At 34.8% G+C, this 19,786-nt stretch overlaps 1 protein-coding gene across 1 annotated transcript in view; it reads left to right on the forward strand.

Annotated features, from left to right (window-relative positions):
• The window catches only part of LOC107704418 (tetraspanin-7-like), a 36,704-nt gene that overhangs the window by 12,333 nt on the left and 4,585 nt on the right, over window positions 1-19,786 (forward strand). The window contains exons 2-4 of the mRNA XM_016507338.1: window positions 18,481-18,669; window positions 18,759-18,833; window positions 18,984-19,079. Coding sequence (XP_016362824.1) covers window positions 18,481-18,669; window positions 18,759-18,833; window positions 18,984-19,079 — 360 coding nt within the window. The remainder of the gene's footprint in view (window positions 1-18,480; window positions 18,670-18,758; window positions 18,834-18,983; window positions 19,080-19,786) is intronic.

The raw sequence follows: 19,786 nt of genomic DNA on the forward strand, positions 1-19,786 counted from the left end.
TTGAGGATTCTTACTGGAGTCTGTCTTGTCAGCTGCATCCTAACAGAGGAAGAAACAGATCGATAAAGACATTATCAAGTCAGTTAGATAATGCTGTTGTCAAATACTCAAGATCATATGCTGTGTTCACATCATGTTCTACTTAGAGCTGTTCATGTCCTTGGACCGGGAACTGTGCGTTTCTATGGCAACACTATCCATGCCAAAATTAATCTGCAGCAGTCAGGTACAGTGGTCATGTGGTACAAGTAGAAGCTCTCAGAAAATTCTTCATGAGTTCTACAAGGACATGAATTCTTTTTCCAAGTTGGAATATTATAATTAGGGCAAATACAACACGGGATGAATGCACTTATACGTACCTGGTTTACTGTAAAAAGAGCTGGACTTTGGGTGATGTCAGGCTTGTCGTTGATAACTTTTCTGTGAAGAGCAAATATTAAAGTTACAGTCTTTATAAGTGCACCTGACTAAAGGGTTTACATTTAATTGTGCAGCGTGCCAGTCAATAAAGTGATCCTCCTCATCCTCCTGATCCTTCTCCTCTCAGTTAACCCACATGACGTACTGCTGCTCTGGAGTTTTGCTGTGAGGTGGCATAAGTGTACATTTTAGTGCATACAGTAATTTAAATGTATGTACATGCCTGATGTGAACAACGACATTGTTTCGTTCTTGTATAACTTCTATGTTTGAACATAGAGACAGGGTTTCACAGACAGGGCTTAGCTTAAGCCAGGATTAAGCCTTGGTTAAATTAGGATATTTAAATAACTTTTATAAAAATGCCTTAAGAACTTTACTGGTGTGCATCTTGAGACACTACAATGGCACTGACATATTTTAAGATGTGTCAGTACACAACATCGAGTGAAAAAGGAAAAGACAAAAATAATCTCAGTTGATCTCGCTGGTCCGGGGTTCAAGCGCGGTTTTGTCCGCTGCAGGTGCGGGAGAAAACTAGCTAGCTAACGGATGAGAAATGTCCCGTCGTTTAGACAAACAACAATTTTAACCGATAACAAACAATCTCTCGAGGAAAAGAAAGAGCGAAAAAAGGTAAATGGCGGAAAATAACGTCCATACACCTAACTTATCTAAAACAAAGTTTCCACCTTCTCATCCACAGCTCATTGAATTCACACACAATCACGGTGACAAAATGGTGTCGTTAACTGACTCGCAGCAGCACCAGTGTGAGGAGGTGTGGTCATGATATAAATTTAATAATATGAGTTAATCTAACCTTGATATTTTACATTCGTCAAAATGTTTTGAACTAAAAAAATATTACTTGAAAAATAAAACAAATAATGTTAAATTTAATTGAAAGACAAATTATTAATTGGATGAAGTACTGCTTGAAAAATTTTTTTCAGTGTAGGGCTCACCCACAGCTCTGTAGCTCTTCTCTAAATGACTATGTTGATATTATCCAGCCCTGAATCCTATTAAAGGAAGCTTATGAAGACACTCATGACTCTCAGCTTACGAGGTGCTTAATCATGGTACCTGCTTGACATGCGAGGAGCATCAGAGACGTGTTTGTATCAAATTGCAAAACCTTAAATACACTGTATTTCTCTAATATTAACAATGAAAAAAGTCTCAAACCCCTAAATGGTTGAGAAATCAGTGTATTCCCAGTGTATTTCTGACATCTAGAACAGAAACACTTTTTCCACTGGGATTACCTTTCCCAGGAAACATGATCTTTACCTTTATTATCTGCATCAAACACTCATTGTGGTTTTGTGAATAGGAAGAGAACAAAAGCTAAAGGAGTGTCTGATTAATGCAGTTATTAGACCCTCTTAAATGGCAGGACCCATCAGAAAAGAAGCTTCAACATCTAATGGAAATGAAATTGAATTGAGATCTGATTGGTTCTGAGTGACTTTGTTGGGAAGGAAATTTGATTGAGGATTGCAAAGTCCAAATATCCCATGCTTGATTTGGAGTTAATGTGCAATGCATTCAGATGTTGATTCTGTACTGTACCTACTGTATTGTCCCGTTTGTGTGCGTGTTATGGGTTTGGCATTGTGTGTGTTGAGGGCGTTTAGTGGTGGATGAGAGCTTTTTTAGGTTAATCCTTGTCTGGATGTCTGAACCATACAGTCTGATTATGTGTGAATGGATGAGAAATCATAACTGTTAAATGTTGCTCCTGCCAACCTACCAAGAAAGCAAATGTGTCCTTCAGCAAGGAGTACACATTAAATTGTCCAAAAGTGATAGTAAAAGAAATATGGTTGAATGTTACAAATGGTGTCTATTTTAAATAAAAGTTGCCCTTTTGAACTTTCTATTTATTAAGGAATCATATTAAGCAGCACAACTGTTTTCAACATTGCTAATAATCAGAAATGTTTCTTGAGCAGCAAATCAGCATACTAGAATGATTTCTGAAGGATCATGTGACACTGAAGACTGGAGTAAAGATGCTGAAAATTCAGCTTTGGAATAAATTACATTTGAAATTATATTCAATAGAAAACAGCTATTTGGAAAGTCTCTCTCGTCTGCATTCCTGGAATATTCCCAATTAGTTCCCAGCTGTGGAATTTAAAGGTGACTGGAATTGCTGTCTTAAGGTCCTTGAATGACACCATGAACAGTTTTACACAGGCCTGCTAATGAAAGAGATGCTATTATTAGCCGCTAGCTTGAGTCGTGGTGCTAGATGCTTGTGTTTGCATTGTTTTGACATGGTGATTAGTAGCTTTACGCTCATGGGGAAAGGTATGCTAATTTTTTACTTTCAAATTATTAATTTTATATTAGTTATGTTGTATAACTTTAAGCATGCTAGGAACTCCTGAGTTGTAGACTAGCAGTTAGAATGCGTGTTCTGACACATTGAGCCAGTGAGAAACAAGTTTGAGTCTAATATTTCCTTATCCTGGATTTAATCTAGATTTGTATCTTTTCTGATGAATTGTGAGCAGTGCTAGCCTGTAAAAAACACAATGCTAGTATGGGTGCCTACAGAGCATTATGCTATTGCTAAGGTCTACTAAATGGATTTTAGTACATTTGCTAAGCAGGTGCTAGAGTGTTTTTGATGGTTGCTAAGTGGTTGCTTACTGGTCAAAGCCAAAAAGAGACCAACTAATCCAATTGTTCTTGTTTCAAGCGTAAATTGAACAAAAGTTTGTGAAGTAATTTGCTAATGATGATTTCTCTTGTGATATTGAAGTGCACTTTAGCGTACTTAAAAAAAAAAAAAAAACACTTTATTACGAAAATAATATACTTTAAAAGAATATATCTAAGTGCAAAATTTTTGACATACTTAAATAGGACTTAACATCTTACATCTTTATTCATAATTTCATAATTCTGTTGCTTTGAAATATGGTTGAAGTGTACTGAAGTGTGTACTGAAGTGTACTGTTAAGTGTGTGCTTAAGTGTGTTAATAAACAGTCATTATAGTGTACTCATTTTAAGTACACTTAAGTGGCTTTTGATTCATTAATATTGTCTGCAAGTGCAGTTTATTAAAAATGTACTTTTAAGCTTTGAAGTACACTACAAATGCACAATCAGTACAATTAAGCACACTTCTTTTTCACAAGTTTTATAGTTTTAAGGATGTTTAGGTACATTTTTCCTTGTTGCTAGGGTGTTCTAAATGGTTGCTAAGGTTGCTATGTGGTTGTTTACCGGCCAAAGTCAAAAATAGACTAACTGCTTCCATTGTTGTCCTTGTTTCAAGTGTAAATCAAACAAAAAATTGTGAGGCAATTTGCTAATGAAGATTTCCTTTGTGAAAAATAAATGTTTCATCATACAAAGTACTAATTGCAGAAATAAAATACTTTAAAAATATATATTCTTAGGTGCAAACTGAATGTAATGTTTCTGGACACTGAATTGTGTTATTTACAATTATTTGAAAATATGTAATAGTTTAAATTTATATTAAATGCAATCATTTGAACTTTAGAGTACGTTTTGACAGTTAAATAGTTCATGTAATTTCATAATTATTTCTGTTGTCTTTAAAATATGTTTAAAAGTGTACTACCAAATGTAGTGACTGTGTACTTATGAGTGTACTTAAGTGTGTTAATAAACAAGTCATTATAGTATAACTCTTTTTAATACACTTAAGTGGCCTTTTATTTCAATAATACTATCTACAAGTACAGTTTTTTTTAATAAAAATATTTTTAAGATATGCACATTCAATACAGTTAAGTGTTCTTCTTTTTCACAAAGGTCTTCTTGTTTTAAGAATATTTAGATTTTTTCCCCCCTCAAAAACCAAAAATATTAGGGGACTAAATTTTTATAACAAAGTTATGTGTCGAAGTTTGTTACTTAGGGTTGTTAGTGTTAATGAGATGACAACTAAAATAGACAGTTCCCCCATTAGCGTTCTCATTTCCCGCTCTGTTAAACACAGATGCACTCTGGGAATACCAGTTGAGGGCCAAAATTCACTGTCTTTTATTTAGAAAAGAGCTATTTGTCTGTTTTTGCTTTAATTTTCCACCATTTCTCTGTTTTATCTATCCATACATCCATCTGTCGTTTCCCGCTAACCACCAAATACACAGTCAATTTAGTCTTGGACAGATCGCTCTGATTTAAGGCACCGGAGGCCTCCATTTCCCCGTCAGTTGACTCTGAATAATGAGACGGACCTTTCAGCCGCGAGACGGTGTCATAGAGACGCTGACTCTCGCTGGCCGTTTTCCCCCGACTCTGATCTAACATTTCTCAGAAACGGAGTGGGAGAGAATGAGGCTGAAAGGCCAGCGCCTCTGACAGCTGTAGACGGCCATTAAACGTGCGGCGGCCCGTCTAACCGACCCTCTCAGAACAAACAGCACTTATTGATGAGCCGCAGTGGATCATGATGATGTATGGCGCTCTAATGGCCGAGAGAGAGAGAGAGCAATGGAGTGGAAGACAAGGGAAAATTACCGGCTCAATCTGAGCTGACACAATTTAAGACCGCGTATAACAACAGCCGAAGGAAGAAGGGAAGAAAAACAAGCTGGATAATAAACCGGGATTTTATTTTACTTTATGCATTGTCAATCTTTTTGGGTTTAAAATTGAGCACTGCACTGTTTCTCGTGCACTGGAAAGATATAGGGAAGGTGAGCGAAAATGAGTGACTTTGATGACAACTACTGTGCATTGTGCATGAAAGGATTTCAAACTGGGGGCCCCAAAGGCCTCATAGATATTAAATTCTTTTTTGTTGTTATTTAATAAAAGAGGTTTTCAAACAATTTACAAAATTTACCTTTTTTTTTTTTAGGTATTTTTTATTTATTAATGTATTCATTAATGAAAGGGGTTTTCAAACAATAGGTGGCAACAACGATTTTTTTATTGTTATTTAATAAAAAGTGTTTTCAAATAGGGGTTCAAAAGGGAACCACTTTTTTTTTAATTTTTTTTAATGAAAAGGGGTTTTCAAACATATGTGAGGACCGCAAGGAGATCACAAAATTTTGACACTTTTTGTGTGTGTGTGTTTGTGTGTGTGTGTGTGTATAAAAAGGGTTAAATGGTTAAGTATATATATATTTATTTATTTATTTATTTATTTATTTATTTATTTATTTATTTATTTAATAAAAGGGTGCCCGCAAGTCTGGAGTGACTTACAAATTAGCTTAGGTTTTAACAGTAAAAAAAAAAAAAAAACATTTTAAAGACCTAATCATTATAATCAATAGTAGTATAAATTATATTTTAAATATTTTAATGTTAAACATTTTTAAATAAACAACAACATTTTACCAATTATAATCGTTTCTATTAGTTTTTTGTTAATAAATTAAACATTTAGATATTTGTTTTTATAAGAAAAATGAAATAACAGTTAACACACATCTGACGAAATGCTTCAATATGGCAAAGGTGACAATCTGCGGATCTTTTCTCATAGATGGACGTCATGCAGGAAGTGTCAGACTGAGTGCTTTGTTGTTCTGGGGTCTCTCTGTGTTTGTTGTCCTGGGCCCCCTGTGTGACCAGATGCTTTTCCCAGCTTGACTTTATGAGAGAAAGTGCCACAGCAACAAACTGTGACGTGACGCTCAGCTGTGTCTTGTGAGAACACTAAGAGTGTGTGTGTGTGTGTGTGTGTGTGTGTGTGTGTGTGTGTGTGTGTGTGTCACATAAAGGACTAGCATGTGTGTGGTGTCACCTGTTGTTTGGTGTGTGTGCCGTTCATGTGTCAAACTCTCACAGCCTGTTGATAGTGGGAGGGGAAGCATCGTGTATCAGCCAGACATCTAGGAGTCAGAGAGGAAGATTTCAACAGTGCTTGACACACTACTGTAACTTACACTGCGTAATGAGAACGGCATATCGAAAATAGCAGCTAGTGTGCTTTTGAAATTGTTGTTTATTTTTGGTAGTTCTGATATTAATGTTGTTGTTCAACCCCCTACGGACACCTTGGCAATTGAATCGCCATTGGCTAGTAAATTTTTTTGTTTACTCGCCAGACTGAAATACTATACTATATATATATAACCATGAACTTGGGACTGGTGCTGGTGGGTGCTTTTTTTGGTCATTCAGTGTTCCTGTAAAAAATTGGGAAAAAAAACCTAACAATAATACTGATAAGATATTATTATTATACAAATTCTACTAATAAGAACAATATAAAGCGCATCAAGGATTAACGAGCTTCTGGATTCGTTAATATTAATCAGGTCATGTGCGTTCGCTCGAACTGATTTGCTGAAATCTAAACAGGGACGATAATAGGTGAGCACCAGCCAATGAGATTGTCGTTTGCGCATTAGTTCCGCCCACTACTGGAAAACCCGGCATTTCTTAAAAGATGAAGAATTCCAAAGGAACTCAGTTATTTTGACAGGACAATAAAACAAAGAATATCGTTTACATGTATCACATCAATTCTGCATGTTATGTAAGACTCTCTCGCTCTCTCTCTCTCTCTCTCTCTCTCTCTCTCTCTCTCTCACTTTGCGCATGTGAGAGAAAGCGTCAGCGAGTCGTGCCTTCACACTAGAGTTTACGTTACGCCAAATTCACAAACACAGGTGCGCTGCACATCCATTGAGATGAAATGATAAATAGCACAGATCGCTTGATGGAGAGTGAAACTCTGAAGCGCTCAGTCAGAGTGTTCTGTGAGTGAAAATATATCTGTGCTAATCATATACTCAGCCTCCAACTCACACACTGACGAGTAAAATCTGAGAATTTATTAGCCAGTGGCTAATATTAGACATCATTTAGTCGCCCAGAGTGAAGATTTAGTCGCATATGCGAGTGATTTACTCGCAATGTAGAGGGTTGTTGTTTACGTTTTATTTTTATTTATTTAGTTATTTTGCTATTTATAAACCCACCGATTTTATTTTATTGATTATATTTATTTATGATTCTTAATTCTTGTCAAAATCTCTTTATTTTTGTTTTGTTTATTCATATACTGTATTTATTTAGGCTATGATCCCATTGATTTTAGTTTCAATTATTTTTATGATCCCCTTGATTTTATTTGGTTAGTTATGGTCCCACTGATTTTAGTTTTTTGTTTGTTTATGATCCTCTTAATTTGATGTATTTATTTAGTTGGCTATGATCCCCTTTATATATTTGTTTATGATCCTCTTTATTTTAGTTTATATTTATTTATGATCCCCTTTGTTTTATTTTTTAGTTAGTCATTTATTATTCCATTGTTTTTTTATTTATATATTATTTATGATCCCCTTGATTTTAACTTATTTATTTAATGAGTTATTTATGATCTCCTTAATATATTACTTTATTTATGATCCCTTTGATTGATTTATTAATTGATTTATGATCCCATTGATTTTAGTTTTAATATGCATTCATTTATGGTCCTCTTGATTTTATTTATTTATGTATGATCCTCTTGTGATTTTATTTGTATTTGTGCCTTTATGTACCTTTTAAAAAAAAAACAATTGTAAAACCCAGTTGGAAAAAAACCGTTAGAAATAAACTACTTATTTGTCGAAACTGTAAAAGACTATATTAAATTATTTGCGCACCACATAATTCATATTCTTAAGCTTATTCTTCACCATTTTGTGTGACGTCTGCTCTTCCTCTGTCTTTCCCAGCCACTTTTTAAAAGTGAGGACATTAAATACAAAAGCATAAAACTGATTATTTACAAAAACCACACATTTATGGGATGTGAGATATGAGGTATTGTTTAAATGATGACAGGCCTCACAGGTGAACATCTGTTGGTTTTGGCATTGATGGGTGGATTGAGATTACAGCGGGTTTTGGGATTCCTGTTGCCATGGATACAGATTTCTCCTTCAGCTGGATGACAGTGGAGAACGTTTGTTGTGCTCAACCATCTCGAAGTAGAAACATAGTGAAATGTACAGTTCCTGCTGGCTTTAGTTGATTGTGGCTGTTTGTGGGAACATCCTGCAGTGAAGGACAAATCTGATATTTTGATTGCAGTGGAATTAATGATCTGAAGCTTTGGGCTCAATAGTTATAACAGTTTGAAGGTCGGTGATTTGGACATTAATAGTGTGTAGAAAAAAAGCAGTCATCTTAATAGAAAGAAAAAATTAAAGTAAAAACTAAGCAAAACATTAAATTATTGTATTTACTAATTATAATTAGTTTTCCCTTTTTAAAATCTTTTTTATATTACAGTATTTAATTTTAGAACCATGTTGTTATTTTAATACCACACTAAATATTTTCAGTTATGTGGGGTGTGTGATTACAACAGTTTGGGGTCAGTGATTTTAATGGTCTGAAATTCTATTCTATTCTGTTATTTTATTTTATTTTTCAACCTTTTTTTTACACTACGTTTTGATCCCAGATTCTCAGTTTTAAAAAACCCTGATATTGTTTTATTAAAAACCCTGATATTTATTTTTACATCATTACCATTTTTTATTTATTTTTTTTGGACCCCAGTTTATAACTTCACATTTAACTCTTTGAAGCGTATCAATCGCACTCACATTATTAGACTTCAGCTGTTGGGGGTCAGTGGTTGATCTGTGGTTTTAATTAATTTTATTTTATAAATTAGAAATTATTTGCCTTTGTGATTTACTTATTTATTTATGATCCCCCTATACCCCAATTTAAAAACCCCTCACTAATTAAATTTTTTATCAAACCACAGATGTGATATTAAGCAAGAGAGAAGGATGCAGAGCCTGTAACTGTTCTGGTGCTAACTCTCTCTCTCTCTCACACACACACACACACACACACACTTGTTCCCTTTGAGCAGATTCAAGGCCACAGAACAACAGTAGCTTTGATCAGGCATTTGAAATGCAAAGAGCAGGATGGTTTTTCTCCTGCACTCTTGTTTCCTCTCGAGTCCCCTTTTCATCAAAATGTTTCTCTGTATCCCGCTCTCTCTCTCTCTCGCTTCTCTGTCTGCGGTGTGAGTCACACTCACTCCAGACACAGAGGAATGGAGAACAGCTACTTCCTGTCTGCAGCCGCATCTCTCTCTCTGATTTGATTAGCTTGATGGGTAAAATATTGTGAATATGCGTCAGTTAATCTGAGGCGTTGATGTGTTTCCTTCTCTCCTGAGGTTTGTTTACCCGTAATTTAAATTCAGTCTGATGTAAAAATGAACGTTTACTTACCAGTTTGATTAATAAGCAGATATTTGGGCATTTTAACCTGCTAATTGATATAAATATTTATATTTTAACTAGTATTTCAGACTTTATGATGTGAAGGTGTTAAACAGTCGAGTTACTTGGGGGGAAAAACGACCTACGTTTCAAGATATTCTTATTATGAAAATGTATAAGCTATTTCATTTTAAATATTCATTTTAAATATTAGATGATATTGAATTCAAAATGTTTTTGTTTACGTAGTTTATTTCACAAAAACTGAACAATAGATATGTTTCCATAAAAATATGTGAATTTAAATGAAGGAAAATTAAATCTGAATATAATACTTTCTTTGGATGTTGTCTGGTTGTTTTTTTATATAAAACTTAATACAACTAATATAAAAATTGAATATAATATTTTGTTGTATTTTTTGTTGTTCATATAAAATGTATACATGTTTAATGAAAATGAAATAAAAATATAATGGTTTTTGTTGTTCATATAAAAATAATATAATCAATAGAAAATAAGAAATAAAAAACAATATAATACTTCAGTTTTTTATTGTTTTTCATTGTTGTTCATATAAAATAAAAATATAGAGTATAATACTTTATTTTTGTAGTATATTGTTTGGTTTTGTTGTTAATATAAAATGATTAAAAAATTACATCAATACAACATAACTTTGTTGTATGTTTTGTTTTTGTTGTTCATGTAAAAATTTATTAAAAAAATAGATTAAATAGAATACAATAATTTTTATTATATATTATTTCGTTTTTGTTGTTTATATAAAAAATATAACAATAAAATATAATACTTTCTTTTGTTGTATATTGTTTAGTTTTTGTTGGTCATATACAAGTGAATACAAAAATATATTACTCAGGAAAATAGGAAAAATTGTAATAAAATGTAGTTGGATCTTTTCTGTACTTTATTGAGCGTATATTATAATACCAGTTTCTAGTTGTTTATTTGTTTCCTTATTTACTTCTCATGAGTGTTATTATTGTCTTTTTCCTGTATCATTTCTGTTAATTCTTGTTGTGGTAGAAAGGATGGGATGGCGTAAAATGAGCTAAAACTGCTTACTGAACTAGTTACTGTTACTGTAGTTACTGTAAACGTTGTTGTAAATAGTCATTGTTCATGTTAAAAAAAAACAATCATTTAAAAGTGAAAGTTGTAACCACTGCGTAAAGTGAATCCTCACTCCACTTGCTGATTTATGCCAGCCGTTGCTCCCTGATTCTTAATATTTACTGAAAAAAAATGCATATTTGATAACTCCACAGGAAAGCATAGAATTTACATGTCACTATGGAAACGTTGCCATGACACCCACCTCTTCTGCTGTCATTGAGCATTTTCCTCGATGACGAGAGCTGTAATAGATTTTTTTCTCTTTTTTATTTAAGCTCTAAATTGTCTATAACTCACGAGGCGTCGCTGATATCAAAGACGAACACCGCTGAGCCGCATCAATTTGAGATTCGTTTGAAGAAATGAACGCTTCACATTGCGTTAGCAGACAACTGTGCGTGTCAGGGATAGAAAGCGTCTCCTAACTGAGACGTTCAGAAACGTGTGGATCCTGTTTAATATCGGCTCTTTGTGGGTAAAATGAAAAACCAATGACATATAAATAGGCTATATATATATACAGTGGGTACGGAAAGTATTCAGACCCCCTTAAATTTTTCACTCTTTGTTATATTGCAGCCATTTGCTAAAATCATTTAAGTTAATTTTTTTTCCTCATTAATGTACACACAGCACCCCATATTGACAGAAAAACACAGAATCGTTGACATTGCGCAAAAGGTCGTGGGTTCGATTCCCAGGGAACACGTACACTGGTAAAAAAATGTATAGCCTGAATGCACTGTAAGTTGCTTTGGATAAAAGCGTCTGCTAAATGCATAAATTATTATTATTATATATGCTAGCAACACCATGGTCATGGGTTTGATTCACAGGGAATACATGAACTGATAAAACCTCTGAAAGAAAGTGCATTAGTAGCTTTGAAAGTTTGGTGAAGTGATCTCAAAGGTTATCTTGGGTAACAGGGTTTTATGCGTCTTTATTTAACAGACTGCTGGCTAAGACAGACAGACAGAGAGAGAGAGAGGATGACAGACGTACTGATGAATAATTTATATTCTTCTGCTCGATAAAACATTTTCTTCTGCCAGCCTTCACACAGAAAACACAAGTTCCGGTCCTCTGTGCAGTTTTGCGTCATGATGTGTATATAGCGGATGGCTGGTCATTTCTCTCACTTTTTTTCTGTTCTTTTGATTTGTTGCGTTGCATTGTCTCCGTCCTTCCAAGAACATCTGGGTGAATCTCACGAAATGGCTAATTTTTCATCCTAAAAACTAGGGCTGCACGATAAATCGCATGCGATATTTAACGCGCTCGGAAGAAAGCTATGAAAAGTTATGTAATGAATTATATTTTATTTAAAGAAAATGAAGCCTATTTTTAGAGGGGAAAAAATTATATTTATTTGCATTAATAATAATAATAATAATAATACATTTTATTTGTAATGCACCGCTTCTACACTCAAGGCGCTACAACAGTATAAAACAACAATAAAAGAAACAACACTACTCCATAACAACAATCACAATGACAACACAATAACAACAATGGCAACAACAACTGTAAGATTATAACGTAAAAGCTTCACTAAAGAGATATGTTTTGAGTCATTTCTTAAAACAATCAAAAGACGGAGCATTTCTAATAGGAAAAGGCAAAGAATTCCACAACCTGGGAGCAATACAAGAGAATGACCTCCCACCCATAGTTTTGAGTTTACAACAAGGCTGGTACAGAGTAAGAGAACCAGCAGGGCGGAGAGATGGTGTAGACACTGTGACCAAATTACAAATATACTCTGGGGCCAGCCCATGTACTGCTTTATAGGTTAAGATAAGAACTTTAAAATCAATACGTGATTGAACTGGAAGCCAGTGTAGTTGAGAAAGCACAGGAGTGATATGACTGCGGGATGGTGTGTAAGTTAAAACACGAGCAGCTGAATTTTGCACATATTGCAGCCTCAGAAAAGGAATGCCTAGAAATTTCTTTGTAATGAATTCTTGCATAAATTCTTCCACTCAGCTGTTGTCGTCAGTTTTGCAACATGCAAATTATTATTTATGATGTTATCACAGGAGTGATATGACTGTGGGATGGTGTGTAAGTTAAAACACGAGCAGCTAAATGTTGCACATATTGTAGCCTCTTAATCATATTTGCAGGTAACAGGTTATAAAGGTGTGAATAAGCCTTTCTGCATCAGGCATAGAGTGAAACGGTTTTATACGTGCAATATTCCGAAGAAAGCTACTTTAGTAACATTCTTAAAATGAGTGACATGTTAAAAGTCAGCTGTGCATCAAAAATCACACCCAAATTCCGCACCTGTACAGAAGGGAGAATCTGGCACTCATCCACTGTAAGTTTAAAATTACTACATCTATTTACAGTAGTTGAAGTGCCAATCAGAATAAGTTTTTGAACAGTTTAACTGTAGGAAGTTCTGTTTCATCCAGACCTGTATTTCCAGTAAACAAGCAGATAAAGTTGAAAGTGCTAGTGTAACATCAGGTTGAGTACTAATGTAAATCTGGGTATCATCTGCATAGCAATGATAACCCAGACCATACTTTTGAATAATCTGCCCAAGAGGCAACATATAAATGCTAAAAAGAGTAGGACCCGATACTGACCCCTGAGGGACGCCCTGCTGCAATGGAACAGTCAGAGGTCTGTTTGTACCAGAATAAATCATTAAGGTAATTAGAACGATATTTTTATTTTACATTATGGTAATGATGGTATTTATTTGGTATATTTATTGGTATTTATTTATTTGTTTGTTTGTGTATTTGTTTATTTGTGTTATGAAATTACAATTATATTTTATTTTTGCATTATGGTAATGATATTTATTCATTTATTTATTTGCCTTATGTAATTAGCATGATATTTTTGTTGCATTATGATAGTGATGGTATTTGTTTATTTGCGTTATGGTAATTAAAATGATGTTTTACATTATAGTTATTTGTTTATTTATTTGCATTATGATCATTTGAATAATTTTTTTCTATTGTGATGATGACATTTAATTATTTATTTATTTAGAAAGATTTGTTTATTATTTTTTGCATTATGGTAATTATGATATTTAATTATTTATTCACATCATGATCATAAAAATGTTATTTCATTTTTACATTGTGGTAATGGTGGTATTCATTAATTTATTATGGTACTTAGAATTTTTTTGCATTATGATAATATGATATTTATATACTTTATGAAAATTACAATAACATTTTTATTTTTACATTGTGGTGATGGCATTTTGGTAATGGTAATGATTATTTGCGTTATGGTAATGAGAATAAGAATTATATTTAAATGACAGTGAGAATAATAAGAATAACAAAAAAAATGAAAACATAAAAAGGCAGAAATTATTATGCAGTATATCACTGCATAATATTAAAAAAAATTGACCTGGAGGTCTTTTTGCAAAATTCCCCCATCTACAGCGTTAAAATAAAAGACAGCAGAGCTGTCTGTCAAAGAGAAACGTTAATGGCACTTTCTATCTCCTCGTTTCATCTTTCTCAAGGGATTTTAAAGTTCTTCGCACTTTACACTTTAGTTCCTGAAAGTTAAGAGTGGTTTCTTCCTCTCTCTCGGATCCCTGATCAGTCACACCATCTGTGCACTTTCTCCTTCTCTCTCTCGTCTCTCTGTGTCTTGTGTGAGATGGAGACGGGATGTTGTGTCCTCTGTGCGGTGGTGGACATGGTCTGAATGATAACATGGTGCTACCATTGAGCTTAGGATGGATAAAGCATCTACATTTTTTAGACCAGTTAAAGTATTGCCTCGTTAGCTTAGCAATATGCTAACGACAATAAGTACTGTGGCGGTATAATTGCGCCGTCAAATTTAAATTCCATTGTACTATATATTGATATGTGGTATTAGCATAGTGTATGTTTTGAAAAAAGTATTGCAAAATGGTATTACTGTCAAATACAATGTCAAAAAAACTCAATATAATTACAAATTATTTCAGTCAATACTAGTGTGTGCTGTATTTTTGTTGCATTTCCATGCTGCTTTTTGGTACTTTTGACAACATATTAACACAAAAATACTGTTGTGGTACCGTAGCTATTAAATTTTAATACGGTACTTTGTTATATATTGATATGTGATATTAGCATGACGTATGTCTAAAAACATAGTATTATGTTATGTAAAATGTTATAGGTTTAAATAGTACGCTATTTCATGCTGTAACTGTTGGGCTAATACAATATGTTCCCTATGAACTGCATATGTGAATATTATATAGACGTATTGTTTAAATCAAAATTATGCTTTAAAAGCAGGGTAATAGCAGGTTTCATCCATAGTTTGTCCGTTTAAACGTCTGCGTTTATCTTCAAATGGCATCTTTGATGACAGTATTCTGTAAAAATGATTTGCATTCTAATTTCTGACATCCAAAGGCACAACGATACATTTTTTCTCTTATTCCATGGATTTTACCCGTTTCCCTCCACTTGTTCCCAGTGTTTTTCTGCCACCACAATGCGCGCGCAGCTGCAAGTGACGTAACTGTGACATCTTCTCCAAATTGGTCTATAAGGTTCCTGTTTAGTTAGAATGCTCCCTATGTAGGTAGTACGCACCAAGGCAGCTCACTAGGTTTGAGTTTAGCTTGTGCTGCTAGAGCTCTTCACACTATCATTAGCACATCCGTAAGAGCGATGACTCCTTCAGAGGGGGCAAAATGATGGCATCACACGGTACTGAGTGGGATGTGGTTTCACTTATTCATGGCCGTTTCTGTGGGAAGCATCATGTGCGCTTGCTATTGCTCATCTCCAATGCGTGGATGTTAGTCCTTCAGACATGATTTTGCTGATGATTACATGCAGAAATGTCCTGGACGTGTTGATCTGGGTTCAGTTCATTATGTTGAATCTGTGATCCGACCGCTAGCTGGCTAAACTGGTTCAACAACACAAGCAGCCGAAGGCGACTTTCTCCCATCGGCCTTCATGTGTCCTCCAGACTGCTGATAAAAACTTCATAAACCCTGAGAGAACAATCCAAAAAGCTGAAACGCAAACCGTTTCACCTAGTTTCTAAACATATTAAAACTATGAATTGAATGACTTGAATTAGCATGTTTAAGTACCATGTAAACAAAATGGTACTTGAATATGCTAATCATTCTAGATTACAGATTACCATGGTACACGTCCAAAACATGGTAATACCGTGGACTTTTTGTGAGTGAAGTCTTGTAATTATCTACATCACTAAGGGAGACAAATATGGTCTTATTTTTGTGATAGATGAAACATGTTTAGATTCATACTTCTTTTTTTATTTGATAAGAAGAGATACACATTCTGTCTCTCTGTTAGGCCGGTCATGTAGATCCTCTATTATGTGACATTCATCCAGCCACTCCTCAGTGAGTCCAGCGTTTCATAACCTTCTAGTGATAAATAAATACTCCGGCACCCTCTTCTGGTCAACACACTAAACTCACATTTGAACGTTTGTTAGTGGTGCATATTTGTGTGAATAAACCGTAAAAACTGCCTGTTATAAAATAAGGGAAAAAACATTAAATACATTTATTGAGGACTTTGCTTTGAGTAAGTAAATAAAATCTAGAAAATATATTATTATTAGTAGTAGTGTTAGTATTAGTATTATCTGTAATTTGGAATTTTTATGCGTTTATAGTCAAGATTTGCTTCTCATTCTGTTAAAAAGAAATGCTTGTTTATTTAAACTGGAAAACAACTTTTCTACTTGTGTATTTTTTTGACAAATCCCAATAACACATTTTGAATTTGTGCTTTTAGATAAGGTCTTACCAAAAAAAGTTTTATTTTAATATATCAATGAAATTCAGTTGGCGTATATAAAACGTATAATTAGTACATAATAAAGCAAATCAGAATGGTTTTGACACAAAATATGTACACGTAATATGTAAATGACACATCAAAAACAAAAATAAATCTTAACAAATTTGAACATATTACAGCTTTTAGGGTGTTGTAATATTATTATCAAATATTGGTTTGAATTTTAATTATTTCATTATTTGACTAGAAACAAAACAAGAGATGTGAAATTAGCACAGCAAATTTTATTTTTATATATTATTATAGTATTTATTAATGTTTTGAATTGGCTTTTATTTTTATATTTGCAGCTTGTTTTAATTTAAATTTGAGTAATTTTGTTGTTTTTGTCATTTCTAGTAGCTTTTTTAAACTATTTATATTTTTATTATTTTATTTTATTTTTAATTTAATTTAAAGGCACAATATGTAAGTTTTTTTATTAAAATATCCAAAAACCACTAGAACAGTGTTATATATTTTGCTGACTTGAGTACTTGCATTATCCCAAATGTTTCGAAGAATGTTTAAATCCAGAGAAATAAGCAATTTTAACTAGTGACACGGACCGTGTCCATAGTGTCATTGTGTCGCCTGCCAATGACATCATAACTCCTCGATTTCCGGTTTTGTTTTGTAGAAAACATGGAAACACCAAAGACGCTTTAATATGCTGTGCATTTTAATAGACCGGTGACGACCGCACAGAGTAGCATAATAACAGAACTTTCAAATGTATCTAGTATGATAAAACAGCGCTGCTTTACCCCACATACGCACGACCGGAAGGAGCGGAAGTGTTCGACTGTGGTATAATAAAAGCTTTGTGTCACGCTCGTTCAGCGCCTCGTTTCACTTCGACGGCTTTCAGCCTCACCCTGCTTCATTCTGCTACGTTAATAAATCATTAGCTCATCCATGAACATGATTTCTGCCCGAGTCCCATCGGATTGCATCGGCTGTGGGGATGAAGACCACAACTCCCATGATTCCACACTCAGTCACGGTGTCATCAAACTACGCCTTTGTCTATTTGTTTATTTTGAATACGCGCCCTCTAGCGGCGAAAATTACATATTGTGCCTTTAAATTATGTATCTTAGGCCCACCAAGGCTGCATTTATTTGATGAAAAATACAGCAAAATCCTTCAGAAATCATCTATATTGTATGTAAAGTTATATCAAGAATAACTTCTTATTATGACAGTTGAAAACAGTTCTGCTACTTACTATTTTTGTAGAAACTTTTTTCAAGATTCTTTGATATATGCACAGAGTAGCATAATAACAGAACTTTCAAATGTATCTAGTATGATAAAACAGCGCTGCTTTACCCCACATACGCACGACCGGAAGGAGCGGAAGTGGTCGACTGTGGTATAATAAAAGCTTTGTGTCACGCTCGTTCAGCGCCTCGTTTCACTTCGACGGCTTTCAGCCTCACCCTGCTTCATTCTGCTACGTTAATAAATCATTAGCTCATCCATGAACATGATTTCTGCCCGAGTCCCGTCGGATTGCATCGGCTGTGGGGATGAAGACGATAACTCCCATGATTCCACACTCAGTTACAGCGTCATCAAACTACGCCTTTGCCTCTGTTTATTTTGAATACGTGCCCTCTAGCGGCGAAAATTACATATTGTGCCTTTAAGTTTAAGTGTTTTCATCTCAAATTTATATTTTATTCAAATTATTCATTTACAGAAAACTATTTTTAGTAGTTTTAATTTTAGTTAACAATAACAACACTGCTTATAAGAAATTAGTAAATTATTCAAATTAGTATTGTCCACTAGATGGTAGCAAAGGTGTACAAGTACTTACTAGAAGGGTTAAACATTAAAAGTTGTGTTTTTTGTCTTTCTCTGTAGATCACGGGGGCGATCCTGCTGGCGGTGGGATTATGGGGGAAGTTCATTTTGGGTCCGTACATCTCTCTGATCGCTGAAAACTCCACCAATGCTCCCTACGTGCTCATCGGGACCGGGACCACCATCATCGTGTTCGGGCTGTTCGGATGCTTCGCCACGTGCCGCGGGAGTCCATGGATGCTCAAACTGGTGAGTTTAGCTTCAGGAAGAGCATTTTACATTATATGACGCCCCAAAACAGACAGCTAACATGTCTCTCTCACTCTTTCTGTCTCTAGTACGCCATGTTCCTGTCTCTGGTGTTCCTGGCAGAGCTGGTCGCTGGCATCTCGGGCTTTGTTTTCCGTCATGAGGTGAGACGCGCACACACGGGCTCTCTGGCGGTGACCCATAATGCTTCTCAGAGATCTCCATCTGTTTCACAAGGAGGGCTTGTTCTGGTGACATCTAACATTGAGTGTGTGTGTGTGTGTGTGTGTGTGTGTGTGTGTGTGTGCGCTCAGATCAAAGGCACCTTTCTGAGGACGTACAACGAGGCCGTTCAGAACTACAATGCCCAAGACGAGAGGAGCATTGCGGTGGACAACGTCCAGAGAAGTGTATGTTCAAACGGTGGTTAACATCAGTAATGAAACGTTGAGAAAGATGTGTCATAATTTGCATTAAATATTAGAAAATCTTTATGAAGACAAACTTGGCTACCTTGACTTAAAGTTTAGTTTTAAAGGGCTTTAAGTTTATAGCTTGTATGTCAGTTAGATCGATTGCTAGCTCTTGCTATGGTGTTCCAAGTAGTTGCTAGGGTGTTGCTAGGATATTCTGGGTGGTTGTTAGGCAGTTTTAAGAGTGTTCGGGGTGGCTGCTAGGGCATTGCTAATGTGTTTCGGGTGGTTGCTAAGGTATTCTGGGTGATTAGGGTGTTAAGAGATTTTTTTGGTTGTTAGGTAGTTGCAGGGGCAATCTGTGTGGTTGCTAGGGTGTTGCTAATGTATTCTGGGTGGTTAGGGTTTTGCTAAGATATTTTCTGGTTGTTAGGTAGTTGCAAGAGCATTCTGTGTGGTTGCTAGGGTGTTGCTAAGATATTCTGGGTGATTGTTGGGCAGTTGCAAGGGTGTTAATAATGTGTTCTGGGTAGTTGCTAGGGAGTAGCTAAGATATACTGTGTAGTTGTTAGGCAGTCCTTGGTGGATACTAGGGCGTTGTTAAGATATTCCAGGTAGTTTTTAGGGGTTTGGTAAGCAGATAGATAGATAGATAGATAGATAGATAGATTTAGCATTACCTGTCATGACTTCTGATCTATATT

The sequence above is a fragment of the Sinocyclocheilus anshuiensis genome, unplaced genomic scaffold (assembly GCF_001515605.1).
Source record: "Sinocyclocheilus anshuiensis isolate Anshui unplaced genomic scaffold, SAMN03320099.WGS_v1.1 scaffold1546, whole genome shotgun sequence".
Lineage (NCBI taxonomy): Eukaryota > Metazoa > Chordata > Actinopteri > Cypriniformes > Cyprinidae > Sinocyclocheilus > Sinocyclocheilus anshuiensis.